This window comes from Platichthys flesus, chromosome 17 (genome assembly GCF_949316205.1).
Source record: "Platichthys flesus chromosome 17, fPlaFle2.1, whole genome shotgun sequence".
NCBI classification, from domain to species: domain Eukaryota; kingdom Metazoa; phylum Chordata; class Actinopteri; order Pleuronectiformes; family Pleuronectidae; genus Platichthys; species Platichthys flesus.
Window position 1 is genome coordinate 2,483,701 of NC_084961.1, and position 19,706 is coordinate 2,503,406.

At 40.4% G+C, this 19,706-nt stretch overlaps 3 protein-coding genes across 7 annotated transcripts in view; 2 read left to right on the forward strand and 1 right to left on the reverse strand.

The window, feature by feature from the left end:
• Nucleotides 1-281: 281 nt before the first annotated feature.
• The window catches only part of LOC133972612 (CD209 antigen-like protein C), a 40,574-nt gene continuing 21,149 nt past the window's right edge, over nucleotides 282-19,706 (forward strand). Inside the window, exons 1-8 of one of the 4 annotated variants that reach the window (XM_062410155.1) lie at nucleotides 282-493; nucleotides 759-836; nucleotides 1,453-1,548; nucleotides 1,780-1,857; nucleotides 2,007-2,069; nucleotides 2,651-2,802; nucleotides 2,879-3,003; nucleotides 10,174-10,531. In XM_062410155.1, coding sequence (XP_062266139.1) covers nucleotides 430-493; nucleotides 759-836; nucleotides 1,453-1,548; nucleotides 1,780-1,857; nucleotides 2,007-2,069; nucleotides 2,651-2,802; nucleotides 2,879-3,003; nucleotides 10,174-10,345 — 828 coding nt within the window. In that variant the 5' untranslated portion in view covers nucleotides 282-429 and the 3' untranslated portion in view covers nucleotides 10,346-10,531. Of the gene's footprint in view, nucleotides 494-758; nucleotides 837-1,452; nucleotides 1,549-1,779; nucleotides 1,858-2,006; nucleotides 2,070-2,650; nucleotides 2,803-2,878; nucleotides 3,004-3,080; nucleotides 3,479-10,173; nucleotides 10,532-19,706 lie in introns of those variants that run through there. The other 3 variants (XM_062410153.1, XM_062410152.1, XM_062410156.1) reach the window with 3 other exon arrangements.
• LOC133972611 (C-type lectin domain family 4 member E-like) lies at nucleotides 6,302-17,904 on the forward strand. Of its 2 annotated transcripts, XM_062410150.1 has the most exons (10): nucleotides 6,302-6,469; nucleotides 6,750-6,827; nucleotides 7,457-7,570; nucleotides 7,802-7,867; nucleotides 8,200-8,274; nucleotides 8,498-8,572; nucleotides 8,710-8,772; nucleotides 9,744-9,895; nucleotides 9,972-10,096; nucleotides 17,554-17,904. In XM_062410150.1, exons 1-10 carry the CDS (start codon nucleotides 6,406-6,408, stop codon nucleotides 17,768-17,770), a joined length of 1,029 nt encoding a protein of 342 aa, XP_062266134.1. In that variant the 5' UTR covers nucleotides 6,302-6,405; the 3' UTR covers nucleotides 17,771-17,904. The 2 variants fall into 2 exon arrangements, with proteins under 2 accessions (XP_062266134.1, XP_062266135.1); XM_062410151.1 differs by lacking the exons at nucleotides 6,302-6,469; nucleotides 6,750-6,827; nucleotides 7,457-7,570; ... (4 more) ...; nucleotides 9,744-9,895; nucleotides 9,972-10,096 and adding exons at nucleotides 14,784-14,972; nucleotides 15,258-15,323; nucleotides 16,161-16,274; ... (1 more) ...; nucleotides 17,130-17,281; nucleotides 17,358-17,476.
• LOC133972792 (zinc finger MYM-type protein 4-like) lies at nucleotides 11,448-12,308 on the reverse strand. Its single transcript, XM_062410365.1, has 3 exons — nucleotides 12,001-12,308; nucleotides 11,667-11,912; nucleotides 11,448-11,572 (listed from the first exon to the last, which is right to left on the reverse strand). Exons 1-3 carry the CDS (start codon nucleotides 12,092-12,094, stop codon nucleotides 11,448-11,450), a joined length of 465 nt encoding a protein of 154 aa, XP_062266349.1. The 5' UTR covers nucleotides 12,095-12,308.

The following is a 19,706-nucleotide window of genomic DNA, read 5'->3' on the forward strand; positions in this document are numbered from 1 at the left end:
ATTTGAATTTGTTTCCACAGTCTGCATTGTTTATATTGTTGAGCATAATCTTTTTCAATTCATTTTATTTGTGGAAAAACTCTATATAAAATATATCATACACAAAATTATTGTTCAAAATTAAAAGTCTTGACATCAAAAGGAATAAATAAACAACTCCAAATAAACAACTTCTTCACTTCCTTTGTGAAACATTCAAACTGAATAACATCATAGACGTCACTGTGAGAAAACAACAAATATCCGTCTGACCAGAAGTTAAGGAAGTGAAATATCTTATTTAGGTGGTCTGGAGGAAACAGACGTCTTCTTAGAGCCTTCAGCTCATTTGAGTCTGACAGGAAAGATTAGAACAGTTTTCGAGCTGGTGTCTGACAAAACTAAATTTATTTCCAAATTTATCCTCACTGATGGTCTCACAGCAGGAAAATGCCTGAAGCTGAAGTTCTTTACTCTGATATTAAGTTCAAGAAAGCGAGGGGAAAAACAGACGGTGAGTTTGAAAGTATTATACTGAATTCTGAGTGTACACATTGTTTTATCTTAATATAGAAATTTTAGAGGTTAAAACAGTGAGTTGTTCTTTTGGAAATTGTTAATTTTCATCAGTTTTTAACTCGGTTGACTTGACTTCCCTGTTTTCCATTTTGTAAAACTGAAACATTCCAGAGATCCTTGTGTTTTTCTGTTTGACAGAAATATGAACACTTTTACCAGCAGAACATAAATGTACATATATGTATATTTTTGTTTTGCAGTGGCCACACCCTCTACGGATGAACACACTTATTCCGAAGTCAAGACCTCAAAAGCTCAGCGTCCTGCAGAGCAGCCAGGTGGGTAATAATCGTGTCACATGTTTTTCGAAGGAAATTACAAAAAAAACATTTGTATTATACGAAAGATAATCTGCAGATCAAATGATAATGGATATAAGTTACTTAGACTCTATATTGATATATAATAAAGTAAAAAATAACATTCCTAAATAATTTGTGTTTTCTGCCTTTAAATGATTTTGACCCTCTTGCATCAGTTTGAAGCCACTTCTGTGAATAAATGTTCATCGTTAGTTTGAGTAAAAAGGAAGTTCAATTCTATTGACCAAGAGAGAAGAGTAAAAAAACAACTGGGTGTGTTTCCTCTACATAAGTGTGAGAATAAGTCAGTGGTGTGAAAAAAAAAAAAAAAAGAGGAAGTGACCGTTATGAAAGGTCAGAGAAATATTTATAGTCAACTCCAAAAAAACAGTCGAGCCTTCTACTTCCTGTCGGCTACACTCGCTCCTGTTTTTACAAATTCATCTTTAATCTGTTAGGGTTGATTTCTGTTGGTCGTTGGTCGACTGTAAAAACCAAAGACATGAAAGTGGGACTTCATCTTTAAAGACTGTTATGAATATTAGACATTTATCTCCATCATCTTTCTCTTCTGGTGTTGAACAACCTGCAGCATCAAACAGGCGATCGGGGGTCACATCGGAGCGAGTGGCCCTGCTGGTCCTCAGTGTTCTCCTGGCAGCTGCTGTTACAGCTCTTGGTGTAACCCGTGAGTTTGATTCCTAGAAGTACATTTTGCAGAATGAGTCATAAAATCTGTCCAAACACTTGTTGAAATTACAACTTTTGCTTTTAGATGTTTGTGTGTATAGATGTGAAACCAACAAATGGAATTTAAGAACATTTCAAGTTAATGATTCTCCTGCTCGTCATCAAGAACTGACTCGTTTATCAAATGAATGTTTAACCTTTACAGAGGAGATTGTCTTTTTCTAATCAGTTTATGAAAATACTCAAACCAAGAAGAGTCTCCAAAAGAGTCTCCAAAAGCTTCAAGATGAGGCAAAAAATCTAACAGGTAAACTTCTTCATTTTTTTTCTGAAGGTTTTAAGGTTTCATCCGCAGCAAGGTCACTTTCTCTTAAAGTAGTTTCTTCACATTTCTGCTTCTTCTCTGTTCAGACGATTCTGATGAACGACTGATGAAAGTTACATTTTGTTTAACAGAAATACTCAGTAAGACAAAGGCGTACAAAGTGGAGCAGCCATGTCAACCTCCTTCAGTAAGAGGTAAGTCAGAAGTCAGTAAGTTTACACATCATCCGCCGAAAATTAAAAACAAACATCTTCCCACGAAGGAGGCTTCAGTTCTGTTACCTGTCAACAGAACTGAAGTTTAACAAGATGAGAAATTGTTTAAGCTCCTTTGGTTTATTTTAAAATTTGTCCCTTTAGATGTTCAGTTAAATTAAAGCTTGATGACGAGAAGCATCGGACGTGTCAACGCCTGCCGGCTCCATCAACCTTTTGAAAAAGGATTTGTCAACTAAGTGCAATGCATTCTGGGATAGGTTGGGACAGGAAGGATCCACCCGTTGGAGCCTCTGTTTCTCTGGGTTAGACGGATGCATTTGTCGGCCCCCTTTTGAAGGAGCCTCTGATATGAGACAGCGTAGTCACTGCCCCTGGATTAAGACTCAGCTATTGACTGTAACTGCAATTGCAGAATAGCTGCCTTGCTCATGGGCAGTGTACCACTACCCTCTCAAACTAAAATTTTCATCAGTCTTTCAAAACTCTTCACATTCAAAGTCACTGCAGCTTCCAGATCTAAAGTAACCAGTGATTCCTTTGCTGTTATCTCTCCAAAGAGCAAACATGTCCGAGGTGCGAGAACGGCTGGGAGCCACATGGAGGAAAGTTGTACTTCTTCTCCTCCTTTACTTTAAGCTGGAATGAGAGTAGAAGACAATGCAAATCAATGGGAGGAGACCTGGTTGTGATAAACAGCAGAGAGGAGCAGGTATAAAACACTGCTGCAGGTCGATGTTCTCATATCTTATCACATCGTCACAGATAAATCACCTTCTGCTCTTCAGAGATTCCTGGTGTCTAAAGTGAGTGAAAAAATGGAGACTGATGAGGTAAAGTTCTGGATCGGACTGACAGACTCAGAGGAAGAGAGTGAATGGCTTTGGGTGGACAACACACGACTGAATGCAAGGTTTGTTATTGAGAAAATACTTTTTGTCATCGACGTCAGTATGAAGGTTTTCATGGATCCGGTTCTGTGTTTCCCAGTTTGACGTTTTGGCGTAAGGGCGAGCCAGACAACTGGAAAGGGCCTGATCCTGATAGAAAGACCAATCCTGATGGAGAGGACTGTGTGAGGATGGGGGAGAAAAACGGAAAAAACGATCTGCAGATCTGGCTCGATAAATTCTGCAAATCGCGTCAAAAAAGTATTTGTGAGAAACCAGAAAAAGCATGAGCTGAATCCAGTTGGATCAGATTGAGCTCGAGTCCTCAGCCACTTTCACAAACTGAGGCATGAAGCTTTATTAATGAAGATCTTCTACAGACATAAACCACTTTGAATAATATCTAGAGTCTCATATGTTCTTCAGTTTCCTTCTTATTTTAAATTGACGTCTCCTCCCTCATATAAAATCTATGAATATTAAAGATTATATATAATATCTCCTTCTTTCCTGTTGAGTCTATTCTGAGTGTTTGTGTGAGAAACTAGAGATTGAGAACATCTCAACCTCCTCGGGAAAAATGTTTACTGACATTTATTAATGTGGTGAGAAGTTATTTTGAGTCATTTTCTCATAGACTTCTATAGAAACAACCAGTGGAGTCGCCCTCTGCTGGTTGGTTGAGAGAATACAGGTTTCAGGCACTTCTGCATTAGCTTCTCTGTACAGACCTGGAGTCAGTTCTTATTTACACTCAATAGTTTTGACTTAAAACATGAATGAAGAAATATGGTTCCTCTGCGGATGAGGTAGAGATCCAAGTCTTTCTCTATCCGGAGAGATGGGAATGAAAATCAAACACATTTCTTCTTTATTCAGACTGTGAGGATGTGAACGAGCATGGCCTCCATGGCAGGGGCGGCTTCTGGCATAGGCGACATAGGCGGTTGCCTACGGCACAAAATGGTGAGAGGGCGGCAAAAGAGACTGATTTATCATGACATGACACATGCAATATAAACCAATATATTCACATCACAAGATCTTCTTCTAAATCCGGGGACGCACCGGAGATAGAAGAGCCTTGAAGCGCCACGAAAGCTGTCAGCCTCCTTTACGCGCCCATGTTAAATAATTGGGCTGTTCTCACCGGCAGTGTAGAGCCAGGAAGCTCCGCAGCCGGCTCGCGATCTGCAGCGATGGTATCGGGGTCTGTTCTATTTGTTTTCGCATGCGCGGCCAACTCAGGTCGGAAACACACTGAATATCGATTTTAAACGATATAAGTGATATTATATAGAGCTCAATGAGGAAGCTGAAAGGAAGCAGAGAAAGATGTTTACATGTCAATGTTGGAACCTGGTATTTGAGAACTACAGTTTGGCATACATGTGTAGTCAAAAGTCTGAGGCCACATGTGTGTTTGTTCTGGAGAAAACCAGAGCCACCAGAACTCCGTCTCCCAGGGTGCCTCACCGTCACACAGAGGTGTGAAAACTGACCGGAGACACAAGGGTCAACCCCTAGTGGTCACTCTGGGCCCCATGACCTGTGAGGTCACCGGGGCCAAAATATGGCCAGGTCTCCCCCTCTTCATTCTCTTTCCATGCAATCCCTCCGAGGGGAAAGGTCTGGCTTGTCCAACTGCTCTTCTTCGATTCCTCAACTCAACTCAACTCACCTAGCCCACAGTTGACAGTGATCTAATGTTTAAAAGACCACATTTAAAAGTCTCAGTTTCCTGTGTTGTTTCAGAGGTTGTGTTAATTTGTATTAGATTTTTGTGTGGAGTTCTCGCTCTGTATTGTTTAATTTACAGAATTTAATCGGACGGTGGACAGACACAATCTCTATGGGGTTGTGTGACTGATCCAGAGGGAGCGCAGAGAAGTGTTTAGCACTGCAGCTCTGCTTCCTGGTCCCAACTCTGGGTTGTCATGTAATAGACGTGGTAATATTACTAGATAAGAGAGCTGCTCCATCCCAAGTGGGATGAACGCATCTCTCCTAACAAGACCAGGTTTCCTCCAAAAAGTTTGACAATTATCTACAAAGCCCGGAACCGTTAACAGGACAGCTGATCAGCCAGCGGGTAGATGACAACATGCTGCTCAACATGTCCTCACCTGCTGTGTTAGGGAGACGGCCAGAGGAAACTACTGGGTCCGACATCGTTTTTGCAAAAGCACACAATGACTCAACGTTCACTTTAGTGACCTCCGACATACGAAGGGTTGGGATTTTAAATATTAGCTTCTCTGTGTATGTGAAGAACTGAAACTCTAAACAATAAAGCAGGAGGTGGGCCACGAACAGTTTGGGATCAGATATAAGGCCTTCACACAAATTATTAATAATAACTTTTTCCTTCCTAGTGTTTAATCTTGAAATTAGCTAGAAATGTGTGTGCGTCACAACGCTGGTCAGTCTCACACCTTGATGAAAGGTCTGAGTGATATTGTTTGTATCGTTGTTTCGAATGTTTACACAAACAGAACATACAGCAGGAACACAATATTCTTTACTCCAAGGAAAACACCATTGGCCTTCAATGTGTCAGCTGTGTCAAGGCTGGTCATGAAATGAACATTTTGCTTAGTAACTATCCGAGGAGGAGCGGAACAGAGTGGCTCCTTGTCACTTCCTGGATTCCAGTGCCAAGAGGCGTGGGACTACGCCTGTGCACTATCGAGGAAGAACCAAGGAAGACTTCCCCTCATTATTGACCAAGCAAGTTCTACCTACTGTTATAAGTATTATGGAAAGTTAAATACGTAGACATTTTTATATGTTTTTTAGGTTAGCGTTAACTTAATCCTGAAATTGTTTATTCTATGAGAATATTTGTTTTGTTTTTATTAATGCAAAAGATTTGAGGGGAAAAATAGAAGAAAAACTAATGACATGAAATCTGAAAATAATTTTTCTCCAGTGAATTTAATATGTTTCCGCAGTTTTCTTTGTTTATATTGTTGAGCATAATCTTCTTAAATTAATTCTCTTTGTGGACAATCTCTATGTAACCCAAAGGGACACTTCAGAGACTTTATATATATATATATATATATTCTCATAGAATAAACAATTTCAGGATATATATATATATATATAGTATTAAAAAGTACTGGGAAATTTGTAATTACTCGAAATAAACACTGTCATCACTTCCTTTGTGAAACATTCAAACTGAATAACTTCACTCACGTCTGAGACGTCACTGTTAGAAAACAACAAATATCCGTTTTGAACAAAGCTTGAGGAAGTGAATTATGTTAATGATCTGGTCTGGAGGAACTAGAAGTCTTCTTAGAACCTTCAGCTCATTTGAGTCTGACAGGAAAGATTAGAGCAGTTTTCAAGCAGGTGCCTGAGAAAACTAAATTTATTTCCAAATTTATCCTCACTGATGGTCCCACAGCAGGAAAATGCCTGAAGCTGAAGTTCTTTACTCTGATATTAAGTTCAAGAGAGTGAGGGGAAAAACAGACGGTGAGTTTGAAAGTATTATACTGAATTCTGAGTGTACACATTCTTTTATCTTATTATAGAAATTTTAGATGTTAAAACAGTGAGTTGTTCATTTGGAAATTGTTAATTTTCATCAGTCTTTGACTCGGTGGACTTGATTTCCCTGTTTTTACATTTTGTAAAACTGAAACATTCCATAAGTCTGCAGGATTCGTCCCTTGTGTTTTTCTGTTTGACAGAAACATGAACACTTTTACCAGCAGAACATAAATGTACATATTTGTATATGTTTGTTTTGCAGTGGCCACACCCTCTACGGATGAACCCACTTATTCCGAAGTCAAGACCTCAAAAGCTCAGCGACCTGCAGAGCTGCCTGGTGGGTGATAAACTGCACAAAACTAGTTTAACAATCGTCAGGAAATGACACAAAAAAACGCTGTATTATACGAAAGATAATCTGCAGATCAAATGATAATGGATATAAGTTAGGTGAAGCTATATTGATGTATAATAAAGTAAAAAATAATATTCCTAAATAAATTGTGTTTTCTGCCTTTAAATGATTTTGACCCTCATGCAAATTAAATCAGTTTGAAGCCACTTCTGTGAATAAATGTTCATCGTTAGTTTGAGTAAAAAGGAAGTTCAATTCTATTTAAAAGACCAAGAGAGAGGTGTAAAAAACATCTGGGTGTGTTTCCTCTACATAAGTGTGAGGATAAGTCAGTGGTGTGAAAAAACAATAAATAGAGGAAGTGACCGTTATGAAAGGTCAGAGAAATATTTATAGTGATCTCCAAAAAAACAGTCGAGCCTTCTACTTCCTGTCGGCTACACTCGCTCCTGGTTTTTTTACAAATTCATCTTTAATCTGTTAGGGTTGATTTCTGTTGGTCGTTGGTCGACTGTAAAAACAAAAGACGTGAAAGTGGGACTTCATCTTTAAAGACTGTTATGAATATTAGACATTTATCTCCATCGTCTTTCTCTTCTGCTGTTGAACAGGCTCCAAACAACCTGCAGCATCAAACAGGCGATCGGGGGTCACATCGGAGCGAGTGGCCCTGCTGGTCCTCAGTGTTCTCCTGACAGCTGCCGTCACAGCTCTTGGTGTAACCCGTGAGTTTGATTCCTAAAAGTACATTTTTCTGAACGAGTCATAAAATCTGTCCAAACACTTCTTAATATTTACAAATTTTACTTTTGATGTTTGTTTGTTTAGATGTGAAACCAACAAATGGAATTTAAGAACATTTCAAGTTAATGATTCTCCTGCTCGTCATCAAGAACTGACTCGTTTATCAAATGAAGGTTTAACCTTTACTGAGGAGATTGTCTTTTTCTAACCAGTTCATGAAAATACTCAAACCAAGAAGAGTCTCCAAAAGAGTCAAGATGAGGCAAAAAATCTCACAGGTAAAGTTCTTCATTTTGTTTCAGAATGTTTTAACGACTGATGAAAGTTCGATTTTGTTTAACAGGAATACTTTTACGATTTGTCCCATTAGATGTTCAGTAAAATTAAAGTGTGATAACAAGAGGGCTCCATTAACCTTTTGAAAAAGGGTTTATCACCAAAGTGCAAAACATTTTTTTTTTTAGATTAATTTGTTTGTGTAGATGTAAAATCAACAAATGGAATTTAACGACACTTCAAGTTAATGATTCTCCTGCTCGTCATCAAGAACTGACTCGTTTATCAAATGAAGGTTTAACCTTTACTGAGGAGATTGTCTTTTTCTAATCAGTTGAAAATACTCAAACCAAGAAGAGTCTCCAAAAGAGTCTCCAAAAGCTTCAAGATGAGGCTAAAAATCTCACAGGTAAAGTTCTTCATTTTGTTTCAGAATGTTTTAACGACTGATGAAAGTTAGATTTTGTTTAACATTTTTTTTTTTAGATTAATTTGTTTGTGTAGATGTAAAACCAACAAATGGAATTTAACGACACTTCAAGTTAATGATTCTCCTGCTCGTCATCAACAACTGTCTCGTTTATCAAATGAAGGTTTAACCTTTACTGAGGAGATTGTCTTTTTCTAATCAGTTGAAAATACTCAAACCAAGAAGAGTCTCCAAAAGAGTCTCCAAAAGCTTCAAGATGAGGCTAAAAATCTAACAGGTAAACTTCTTCATTTTGTTTCTGAAGTTTTAAGGTTTCATCCGCAGCAAGGTCACTTTCTCTTAAAGTAGTTTCTTCACATTTCTGCTTCTTCTCTGTTCAGACGATTCTGATGAAAGTTACATTTTGTTTAACAGAAATACTCAATAAGAGAGAACCGTGCAAAGTGGAGCAGCCATGTAAACCTCCTCCAGTAAGAAGTAAGTCAGACATTAGCTTCTCCTGATGATGATTAAAGAAACAGTGAAGGACTGATGGATACACTCACTTCAGCTGAGTCTCAGTTCAGCGGCTGCATCCTTCAGAGGACGCGGTCGACCCGACCCACGAAGGAGGCTTCAGTTCTGTTACCTCAAATCAAATCAAATCAAAGTTTATTGTCACATGCACCAATGACAGCGTCATCGGAGCAGTGAAATTCTTATGACATGGCAGGCAAACATCTACGCAGTAGGCGACTTTACAAAATGACAAAAAAAATGACATACTATGTAACATAACATATAACATAACATTGTATCATATGACATATAACACAGTCAGGTGAATATTAAATAAAATAATATGAATATATGTATAACATATAACATAGTCAAATAAATTCATATGAAGCAACAGTTTTCAGGGTGAAGAAGTGGGGAATATTAAATAAGATAAGTATATGTGAAGTAAGTGTATTTGTACCTATCAACAGAACTGAAGTTAAACAAGATGAGAAATTGTTTAAGCTCCTTTGGTTTATTTTAACATTTGTCCCATTAGATGTTCAGTTAAATTAAAGCTTGATAACGAGAAGCATCGGACGTGTCAACGCCTGCCGGCTCCATCAACCTTTTGAAAAAGGGGTTGTCACCTAAGTGCAATGCATTCTGGGATAGTTTAGGACATGAAGGATCCACCCGTCTTTGTTTCTCTGGGTTAGACGGATGCATTTGTCGGCCCCATTTGAAGGAGCCTCTGATATGAGACAGCGTAGTCACTGCCCCTGGATTAAGACTCAGCTATTGACTGTAACTACAGTTGCAGAATAGCTGCCTTGCTCAAGGGCAGTGTACCACCACCCTCTCAAACTCAAATTTTCATCAGTCTTTCAAAACTCTTCACATTCAAAGTCACTGCAGCTTCCAGATCAAAAGTAACCAGTGATTCCTTTGCTGTTATCTCTCCAAAGAGGAAACATGTCCGAGGTGCGAGGACGGCTGGGAGCCACATGGAGGAAAGTGCTACTTCTTCTCCTCAGTTACTTTAAACTGGACTCAGAGTAGAAGACAATGCAAATCAATGAGAGGAGACCTGGTTGTGATAAACAGCAGAGAGGAGCAGGTATAAAACACTGCTGCAGGTCGATGTTCTCATATTTTATCACATCGTCACAGATAAATCACCTTCTCCTCTTCAGAGATTCCTGGTGTCTAAAGTGAGTGAACAAATGGAAACTGATGAGGTAAAGTTCTGGATCGGACTGACAGACTCAGAGAGAGAGGGTGAATGGCTTTGGGTGGACAACACACGACTGAATGAAAGGTTTGTTATTGAGAAAACACTTTTTGTGATCGACGTCAGTATGAAGGTTTTCATGGATCTGGTTCTGTGTTTCCCAGTTTGACGTTTTGGCTTGGAATAGAGCCAGACAACTGGACAGGGGAGAATCCTGATGGAGAGGACTGTGTGAGGATGGGGGAGAAAGCAAAGGCCCAGGATCTGAAGATGTGGAAAGATAACTCCTGCAAATCAATTCAAAAAAGTATTTGTGAGAAACCAGAAAAAGCATGAGCCTGAATCCAGTTGGATCAGATTGAGCTCGAGTCCTCAGCCACTTTCACAAACTGAGACATGAAGCTTTGTTAATGAAGATCTTCTCCAGAAATAAACAACTTTGACTAATATCTAGAGTCTCATATGTTCTTCAGTTTCCTTCTTATTTTAAAGTGACGTCTACTCCTCCCTCATATAAAATCTATGAATATTAAAGATTATATATAATATCTCCTTCTTTCCTGTTGAGTCTATTCTGAGTGATTGTGTGAGAAACTAGAGATTGAGAACATCTCAACCTCCTCGGGAAAAATGTTTACTGACCTTTATTAATGTGGTGAGAAGTTATTTTGAGTCATTTTCACATTGATTTCTATAGAAACAACCAGTGGAGTCGCCCTCTGCTGGTTGGTTGAGAGAATACAAGATTCAGGCACTTCTCCATTGGCTTCTCTCTACAGACCTGGAGTCAGTTCTTATTTACACTCAACAGTTTTATCTTAAAACATGAATGAAGAAATATGGTTCCTCTGCGGGTGAGGCAGAGATCCAAGTCTTTCTCTATCCGGAGAGATGGGAAGGAAAATCAAACATAACTTTTCAAAACTTTCTTCTTTATTCCAAATGAAATGACGCAGATCTCAGGTCAGAACTGAAAGTGTTGACATTCAACCGACTGAAAGGAAACAAACAGTAAAACATGAATGTGCAGCGACTGGAGAGAAGTGAACTGCGTCAGAACCGGAAGTCTTGATGAAGATGTCCCTTCTTCACAGTTTCTATCAGAAAGAATGTCTTTAACAACTAGAACAAGAACATGTGGACGAGGTGTCGTCTGTTGTCCGTTGGGCCGAAGCTCTGCTACCTTCTGTCCTGCAGCTCTCGGACTGTGAGGAGTCGAGTCAGCATGGCCTCCATGGTGTCGCCATCCAGTGGGGAAGAGGAGAACCAGTGGGGGCTACTGGGAACACAGCAGCGATCTGGCCGAAGGAAAAACAAGTCGCTGCGCTGCTTCACCGACTCAGAGCTGAAATGAAACAGAGGAAGACGTTTACATTTCAGACAGGTCGTTACATCTGAACTGTTCAGGCGTCCTCAACTTAAAGTGCGAGTCAGACACTCACCACTTGGAGAGGTAGAACTCATAGAGTCTGACCGGGCAGTGGAGCGGGTTCTCCAGGTTCTCCATCATCTCCAGGACATTCTCCACGTTGTCTTTCTTGCGTTTTTTAGCAGGAACTCCGTCTGTGTCAGATAAACATGTCAAAGCAAACACAAGAGGAGGTAATGAGATGTGATCTTCTTCATCACTGTTGTGTCTTCACAGTCGTGTTGGTACCTGGCTGAGCTTCAGTGGATGTGGGCGGGTAGAAGCGCAGGGAAGTGGTCCGGGTGTGGTTCATGTTGGTTCTGGTGCAGCAGGTGAGCTGGGTGAAGGACAGCTGGCGGTGCTGCTCCACTGTGGTGAAGCCAAAGAACTTGCAGCAGAAGAAGAGTAGGCTGTTGAGGAGGACGATGGGGGAGTACGCCCCCAACTGTTTACAGTCCCAAAGAAACTCCTCCTCCACACGGGACTGGACGTAACCTGCCAGGGAGAACAAACAGGATCTCTGATCTGATCCGAGTTGATCTGAGACAGAGAAGAAAAGATAAAGACCTGGACGTGGACTCACCAGCAGCTGGGACTGAGGGTTTGAGATGTTGGAGGATCTTGGTGAACTCAGTGTTGAACTGGCTGTAGATCACGTCACTGAATATGTTCTCCATGCGATCGTTCTCAAAAAGAAACTGACCAACGACAAAACAGAACCATGGAGCAAAACAAATGTTAAATGGATTGAGTAGATTTTGTGCTTTTCTAGTCTGATGTTTTCACAAAACTTGGACGGATGAGACATGGACCAAGGAAGATCTCTTATGACTCAGATCTGGACAAAGAAGTGGATCCAGGACCTTCTTTGATTTAGAGACATATTTAAAATTTTCACTGATTTCCCAGAGAATAATTTAAGGATCTTGAAGAAAGGTTGTGACTGTTGGGCTCTAGTTAGTGTTGCTGGTATTTGTGAACTACAGTTCAGCCTACATGTGTAGTCAAAAGCCTGAGGCCCTGTGTCCTTTGTTCTGGAGGAAGAAGCTAGAAACATACAAAGAGTCAAGAGGTGATGTTAGTGTTAATAATATGACATTTATACTAACTGACTCATAATTACAGTCAGCTCTGTATCATATTCATTAGTACATATTTGTGTATTTTTTGTCTTGATGTTGTGTACATGTGTTTGTATAAATACCAGGTTGTGTAGCGCTGGATAGTGAGATAACACTGGTGATGATGGACGAGGACGCTGCTGCACCTGACGACTCAGGAGAGGAGGGATCTAGAAAAGAGTCAGGAGGGGATGGAGGTGATGAATCTGATTATCATGATCATATTTAACTGCTCCAGTATTTATTCAGTATCCAAGAGAACCACAAATTCAGACACAAACAAGATGTTGAGCATCAAACATGTCGACCAACATCATATTATAACAGTAACAAACCTGTGTTGACCACCTGGAGCATTCTGTTGCAGAAGTGAAGGACACATCTGAAGACACAGAAGTGTTTGACCCCCCCCAGCATGGGAAGGCTCTCTCGCAGTTTCCCTTTATGACTGCAGGAGTCGCACTTGGCATACTGACAGAAAGCAGAGCGTTAAAGAGTCGTCAGCAAAATGCATTGGTCAAATTCAGACAAGGAGAACAAGTGGATGTGAGTGAGAGAGTTGAAGGTCAGAGAAGGTGGGATAGTAAGAATGAGCATAAGCATATGTTTCTACAATATTATCTGCCACTGCAAGCATTTAACAGCCAGTTGTTGTTGTTGTTGTTGTGTTTTGTTTGCTTTTGTATTTTTTCTTTTCTGTTTGTGTATCAAATTGCTTTAGTTATATATTTGTTTTGGGAAGGGGAGGCGAGGGGGAGGGCCTTAATGTGTATCCTCACCATTTGGCTGTCTGATATGTTATCCTCTCATTTCTTATCTGTGAGGACTATTGAAATATTATATACTATATTGAAATTTCTACAAATAAATCATATATAAAAAAAAAAATTCAGACGAGGAGAACAAAATGTGTCTTTAAAATACGTGTCCAGCTCAACTTACGCAGCAGTAGAGCATGTTGTATTTAGACATGCAGACCTCAGAGCAGAGGTGCCTCCCCCACTTCCTCTCCAGCTCATGACTAAAGAGAATCTTGCAGCCTGAGAGGAGAGAGAGAGAGAGAGAGAGAGAGAGAGAGAGAGAGAGAGAGAGAGAGAGAGAGAGAGAGAGAGAGAGAGAGAGAGAGAGAGAGAGAGAGAGAGAGAGAGAGAGAGAGAGAGAGAGAAAGAGAGAAGAGTCTTCATTCTGCTCATTGACATACAGTTAACTTCAGACCTGGAGAGTAAATAGTGAATGTGTCTCCTCAGCATCACTGCAGAAGAAGCAGTCTCTGCTGTCGACTCTCTTCGCGGTGTGATGTGGTTGTACCCCTCGTCCACCGGCTTCTCTTCTATCTTGACGAGAAGCAGAATAAAAAAAGAGTTGGATTAGTTGTGTAATATTTAGAACAGACAGGTTTGTGTGAAGTGATTATTCTAACTCTGAATCTAGATCAGGCGTCAGATCCTTAATATGGTGCGTCTCAGATGACGAGCTGGTCTATTAACAAGGTTCAAATAAATTAGGATCTATAGAACAGAAGGAGAGTTTCCTTTGACAACAAGAGGCAGCTGTGTCTGTGTAACACAAAAACAAGAGGGAAAGAAAAGTTTGTAGTTTGAATTAATTGAATTACCTGACTTGGTGAGAAACTGCGCCTTGTACACCACCAAACATCTGTTGCTGCAGAAGAAGTCCAACCTGCCGTCCTGGTCTTTGTCCTCAACAGGCACGTGCACAGACATTTTGGGGGGCAGGTGCTCAAACCCCCCAGAAAAGGGGAACCTATCGCCAAAATTATTCATGAAATAAAAATAATAATAATAAATAAATGAAAAACACAGTAGGATATTTTCAACTTATACTACTGTTTATTATATACCCTCATTTGTTTTACTAGTTGATGGCCTGATCCAAGAGGCTTGTGTGCGCCACGGAGCATGTCGGGGCGAAATTCTCACAAGAACTCAAATAAATGCAGAGTCACATATCAAAACACATTTGGGGGGAATTGATGACAGAAAGAGGAATTTTTATTCTTAAATATTGATGAATGAAAAAAAAACTGGGTTCCAGAAGAAGGGGCACTTTTCTCATCCAGGGCAAAAGGGCCAGCGCTTGAGCACCACTAGGGGTCTATCTGTGCACGAGCCTGATTCAAACTGAATAACATCTGAGACGTCACTGTTAGAAAACAACAAATATCCGTTTGACCAAAACTTGAGGAAGTGAATTATGTTAATGATCTGGTCTGGAGGAACTAGAAGTCTTCTTAGAGCCTTCAGCACATTTGAGTCTGACAGGAAAGATTAGAACAGTTTTCGAGCAGGTGTCAGACAAAACTAAATTTATTACCAGATTTATCCTCACTGATGGTCCCACAGCAGGAAAATGGCTGAAGCTGAAGTTCTTTACTCTGATATTAAATTCAAAAGAGCGGAGGGGAAAACAGACGGTGAGTTTTAAAGTATTATACTGAATTCCGAGTGTACACATTGTTTTATATTATAATAATGATTATAAATTTTAGACGTTAAAACAGTGAGTTGTTCATTTGGAAGTTGTTCATTTTCATCAGTCTTTGACTCGGTGGACTTCTCTTCACTGTTTTTCTATTCTAAAACTGAAACATTCCAGAAGTCTCCAGGATTCGTCCCTTGTGTTTTTCTGTTTGACAGAAACATGAACACTTTTACCAGCAGAACATAAATGTACATATTTGTATATTTTTGTGTTGCAGTGGCCACACCCTCTACGGATGAACCCAGTTATTCCAACATCAGTCACTCAGAAACTCAGCGACCTGGTGGGTGATAAACTTCACAGAACTATTTTAACAATCGTGTCACAAGTTTTTCAAAGGAAAAGACAAAAAAATAAATCCTTATTGATTTTCACTTCTTCTGGTTTTTGATTGTTGACATCACTCATGACCTTCAGACCTTTTCTATATTTGACTGACGATGTCAGTCCTAAACCTTGAGTTCAATCTCATAATGAAATGTGTTTTCTGCCTTTAAATGATTTTTTTAAAAGTTTGAAGCCACTTCTGTGAATAAATGCTCATCGTTGTTTATGTCTGGAGAAGATCTTCATTAATAAAGCTTCATGCCTCAGTTTGTGAAAGTGGCTGAGGACTCAAGCTCAATCTGATCCAACAGGATTTAAGGCTCATGCTAAGTAGAATGTTAATTCCTTTCTGGTTTCTCACAAATATATTCATGAGACGATTTGTAGGATCTATCGTACCAGGTATTCAGGTCCATGGCTCCGTCTTCCTAGTAAAGACGAAGTTCAATTCTGTTTTAAAGATTAAGAGAAGAGGTAAAAACCATCTGCGTGTGTTTCCTGTACAAAGGTGTGAGGATAAGTCAGTTGTATGAAAAAAAATGAGGAAGTGACCGTTATGACAGATCCGTGAAATATTTAGTCATCTCCAAAGAAACAGTCGAGCCTTCTACTTCCTGTCGGCTACACTCGCTCCTGGTTTTTACAAATTCATCTTTAATCTGTTAGGGTTGATTTCTGTTGGTCGTTGGTCGACTGTTAAAACAAAAGACGTGAAAGTGGGACTTCCTCTTTAAAGACTGTTATGAATACTAGACATTTATCTCCATCGTCTTTCTCTTCTGCTGTTGAACAGGCTCCAAACAACCTGCAGCATCAATCAGGCGATCGGGGGTCACATCGGAGCGAGTGGCCCTGCTGGTCCTCAGTGTTCTCCTGGCAGCTGCCGTCACAGCTCTTGGTGTAACCCGTGAGTTTGATTCCTAGAAGTACATTTTTCAGAACGAGTCATAAAATTTGTCCAAACACTTCTTCAAACTAAAACTTTTGCTTTTAGATGTTTGTTTGTTTAGATGTAAAATCAACAAACGGAATTTAACAACATTTCAAGTTAATGATTCTCCTGCTCGTCATCAAGAACTGACTCGTTTATCAAATGAAGGTTTAACCTTTACTGAGGAGATTGTCTTTTTCTAATCAGTTCATGAAAATACTCAAACCAAGAAGCTTCAAGAGGAATGTGAGGCAAAACATATCTCAGGTAAACTTCTTCATTTTGTTTCTGAATTTTTAAGGTTTTATCCGCAGCAAGGTCACTTTCTCTTGAAGTAGTTTCTTCACATTTCTGCTTCTTCTCAATTCAGAGGATTCTGATGAACGACTGATGAAAGTTACATTTTGTTTAACAGGAATTCTCTTAACATTTGTCCCGATGTTCAGTTAAATTAAAGCGTAATAATAAGAGGGCTCCATTAACCTTTTGAAAAAGGGGTTGTCACCTAAGTGCAATGCATTCTGGGATAGTTTAGGACAGGAAGGATCCACCCGTTGGAGTCTTTGTTTCTCTGGGTTAGACGGATGCATTTGTCGGCCCCCTTTTGAAGGAACCTCTGATATGAGACAGCGTAGTCACTGCCCCTGGATTAAGAATCAGCTATTGAATGTAACTACAGTTGCAGAATAGCTGCCTTGCTCAAGGGCAGTGTACCACCACCCTCTCAAACTCAAATTTTCATCAGTCTTTCAAAACTCTTCAAATTCAAAGTCACTGCAGCTTCCAGATCTAAAGTAACCAGTGATGTCCTTTGCTGTTATCTCTCCAAAGATGAAACATGTCCGAGGTGCGAGGACGGCTGGGAGCCACATGGAGGAAAGTGCTACTTCTTCTCCTCAGTTACTTTAACCTGGAATGAGAGTAGAAGACAATGCAAATCAAAGAGAGGAGACCTGGTTGTGATAAACAGCAGAGAGGAGCAGGTATAAAACACTGCTGCAGGTCGATGTTCTCATATCTTATCACATGGTCACAGATAAATCATCTTCTCCTCTTCAGAGATTCCTGGAGTCTAGAGTGATGGAAAAAAAGGACAAACCTGAGTTCTGGATCGGACTGACAGACTCAGAGAGAGAGGGTGAATGGCTTTGGGTGGACGACACACGACTGAATGCAAGGTTTGTTATTGAGAAAACACTTTTTCTGATCGACGTCAGTATGAAGGTTTTCATGGATCCGGTTCTGTGTTTCCCAGTTTGACGTTTTGGCGTGAGGGCGAGCCAAACAACGTGAAAGGGGAGAATCCTGATGGAGAGGACTGTGTGACGATGTGGGAGAAAGACGGAGTCACGAACCTGAAGACCTGGTTCGATCAATCCTGCAAATCATCTAAAAAAAGTATTTGTGAGAAAACAGAAAGTTGGATCAGATTGAGCTCGAGTCCTCAGCCACTTTCACAAACTGAGGCATGAATCTTTGTTAATGAAGATCTTCTTCAGACATAAACCACTTTGAATAATATCTAGAGTCTCTTATGTTCTTCAGTTTCCTTGTTATTTTAAAGTGACGTCTACTCCTCCCTCATATAAAATCTATGAATATTAAAGATTATATATAATATCTCCTTCTTTCCTGTTGAGTCTATTCTGAGTGTTTGTGTGAGAAACTGGAGATTGAGAACATCTCAACCTCCTCGGGAAAAATGTTTACTGGCATTTATTAATGTGGTGAGAAGTTATTTTGAGTCATTTTCTCATAGACTTCAATTGAAACAACCAGTGGAGTCGCCCTCTGCTGGTTGGTTGAGAGAATACAGGTTTCAGGCACTTCTGCATTAGCTTCTCTGTACAGACCTGGAGTCAGTTCTTATTTACACTCAATAGTTTTGACTTAAAACATGAATGAAGAAATATGGCTTCACTGCGTTTGAGGCAGAGATCCAAGTCTTTCTCTATCCGGAGAGATGGGAAGGAAAATCAAACATAACTTTTCAAAACTTTCTTCTTTATTCCAAATAAAATGACGCAGATCTCAGGTCAGAACTGAAAGTGTTGACATTCAACCGACTGAAAGGAAACAAACAGTAAAACATGAATGTGCAGCGACTGGAGAGAAGTGAACTGCGTCAGAACCGGAAGTCTTGATGAAGATGTCTCTTCTTCACAGTTTCTATCAGAAAGAATGTCTTTAACAACTAGAACAAGAACATGTGGACGTGGTGTCGTCTGTTGTCTGTTGGGCCGAAGCTCTGCTACCTTCTGTCCTGCAGCTCTCGGACTGTGAGGAGTCGAGTGAGCATGGCCTCCATGGTGTCGCCATCCAGTGGGGAAGAGGAGAACCAGTGGGGGCTACTGGGAACACAGCAGCGATCTGGCCGAAGGAAAAACAAGTCGCTGCGCTGCTTCACCGACTCAGAGCTGAAAGGAAGCAGAGAAAGACGTTTACATTTCAATGTTGGGACCTGGTACTTGGGAACTTCAGTTCGGTCTACATGTGTAGTCAAAAGCCTAAAGCCACATGTCTCTTTTTTCCGGAGAAATCAGAGCCCTAAGAACTCAGTCTCCCAGGGTGCCTCAACGTCACAGAGAGGTGTGAAAACTGACCGGAGACACAAGGGTCAACCACTATTGGTCACTCTGGGCCCCATGACCTCTGAGGTCATCGGGCCAATATAAGGCCAAGTCCCCCCCTCTTCAAGACTATTTATTCGATTCCTTGTGATGTTTATAAGTTTGATATGTGTTGCTGTGATATTTTGGTTAATAGTTATTTGAAATTCATGTTAGTTATGCTCTTCAGTCTTTCCTTGCAGGCCTCTACTAAATTTCTCTAATTTGGCTACAACACAGACACACGCATATCTCAAAACCAATCTCTCTGACCCCCGCTACATGTTGTTGGGAAATGTTTTTTGTGAAAATAAAGGCCTTCTCTTAGGCCTTCATGAGTCTTTGTTCGGGAGCAAGCCTCGTGAACTCAATCTCCCAGGGTGCAACAGGTTCCATTGTTCTGGACAACTTCACACAGATCCACAAGGGTCAACTCCAATTGGTCACTCTGGCCCAATGACCTGTGAGGTCACCAGGCCAATATATGGCCACTTCTGCCCCAATTCATCATTCTCTTTCCATCAACCCTCCAAGGACAGCAGGCAGCCAACCTTTTCTCCGGCATCGTCGAGGGGGGGGGGCTACTCCAGCTCACATCTTCTCTTCCCACCCAACAACCGGAGGTCAGAGGTGCAGCTTCCAACTCATCTCTTCAAGGAAACCTTCATGCATCTCAAGCTTTTCCAAACTCCTAGCAGCGACTCGATGTCATGCAGTTAAGATTCAACGAGCAACCGAGCCCCACAGCTCGACAGAACCATGAATGCAGAACCTTACGACCAGCCCGGAGTCTTCACAG

Bases quoted from the DNA above. Each gene is read 5' to 3' on its own strand.
- LOC133972792 (XM_062410365.1), bottom strand. From the start codon at position 12,094: ATGGAGAACATATTCAGTGACGTGATCTACAGCCAGTTCAACACTGAG. The intron at 11,913-12,000 runs GTGAGTCCACGT...TCTCCCTGGCAG, and splicing joins ACCCTCAGTCCCAGCTGCTG to GTTACGTCCAGTCCCGTGTG. The intron at 11,573-11,666 runs GTACCAACACGA...TATCTGACACAG, and splicing joins ATCCACTGAAGCTCAGCCAG to ACGGAGTTCCTGCTAAAAAA.
- LOC133972611 (XM_062410150.1), top strand. From the start codon at position 6,406: ATGCCTGAAGCTGAAGTTCTTTACTCTGATATTAAGTTCAAGAGAGTG. The intron at 8,275-8,497 runs GTAAAGTTCTTC...TTTTCTAATCAG, and splicing joins TGAGGCTAAAAATCTCACAG to TTGAAAATACTCAAACCAAG. The intron at 9,896-9,971 runs GTATAAAACACT...TCTCCTCTTCAG, and splicing joins TAAACAGCAGAGAGGAGCAG to AGATTCCTGGTGTCTAAAGT.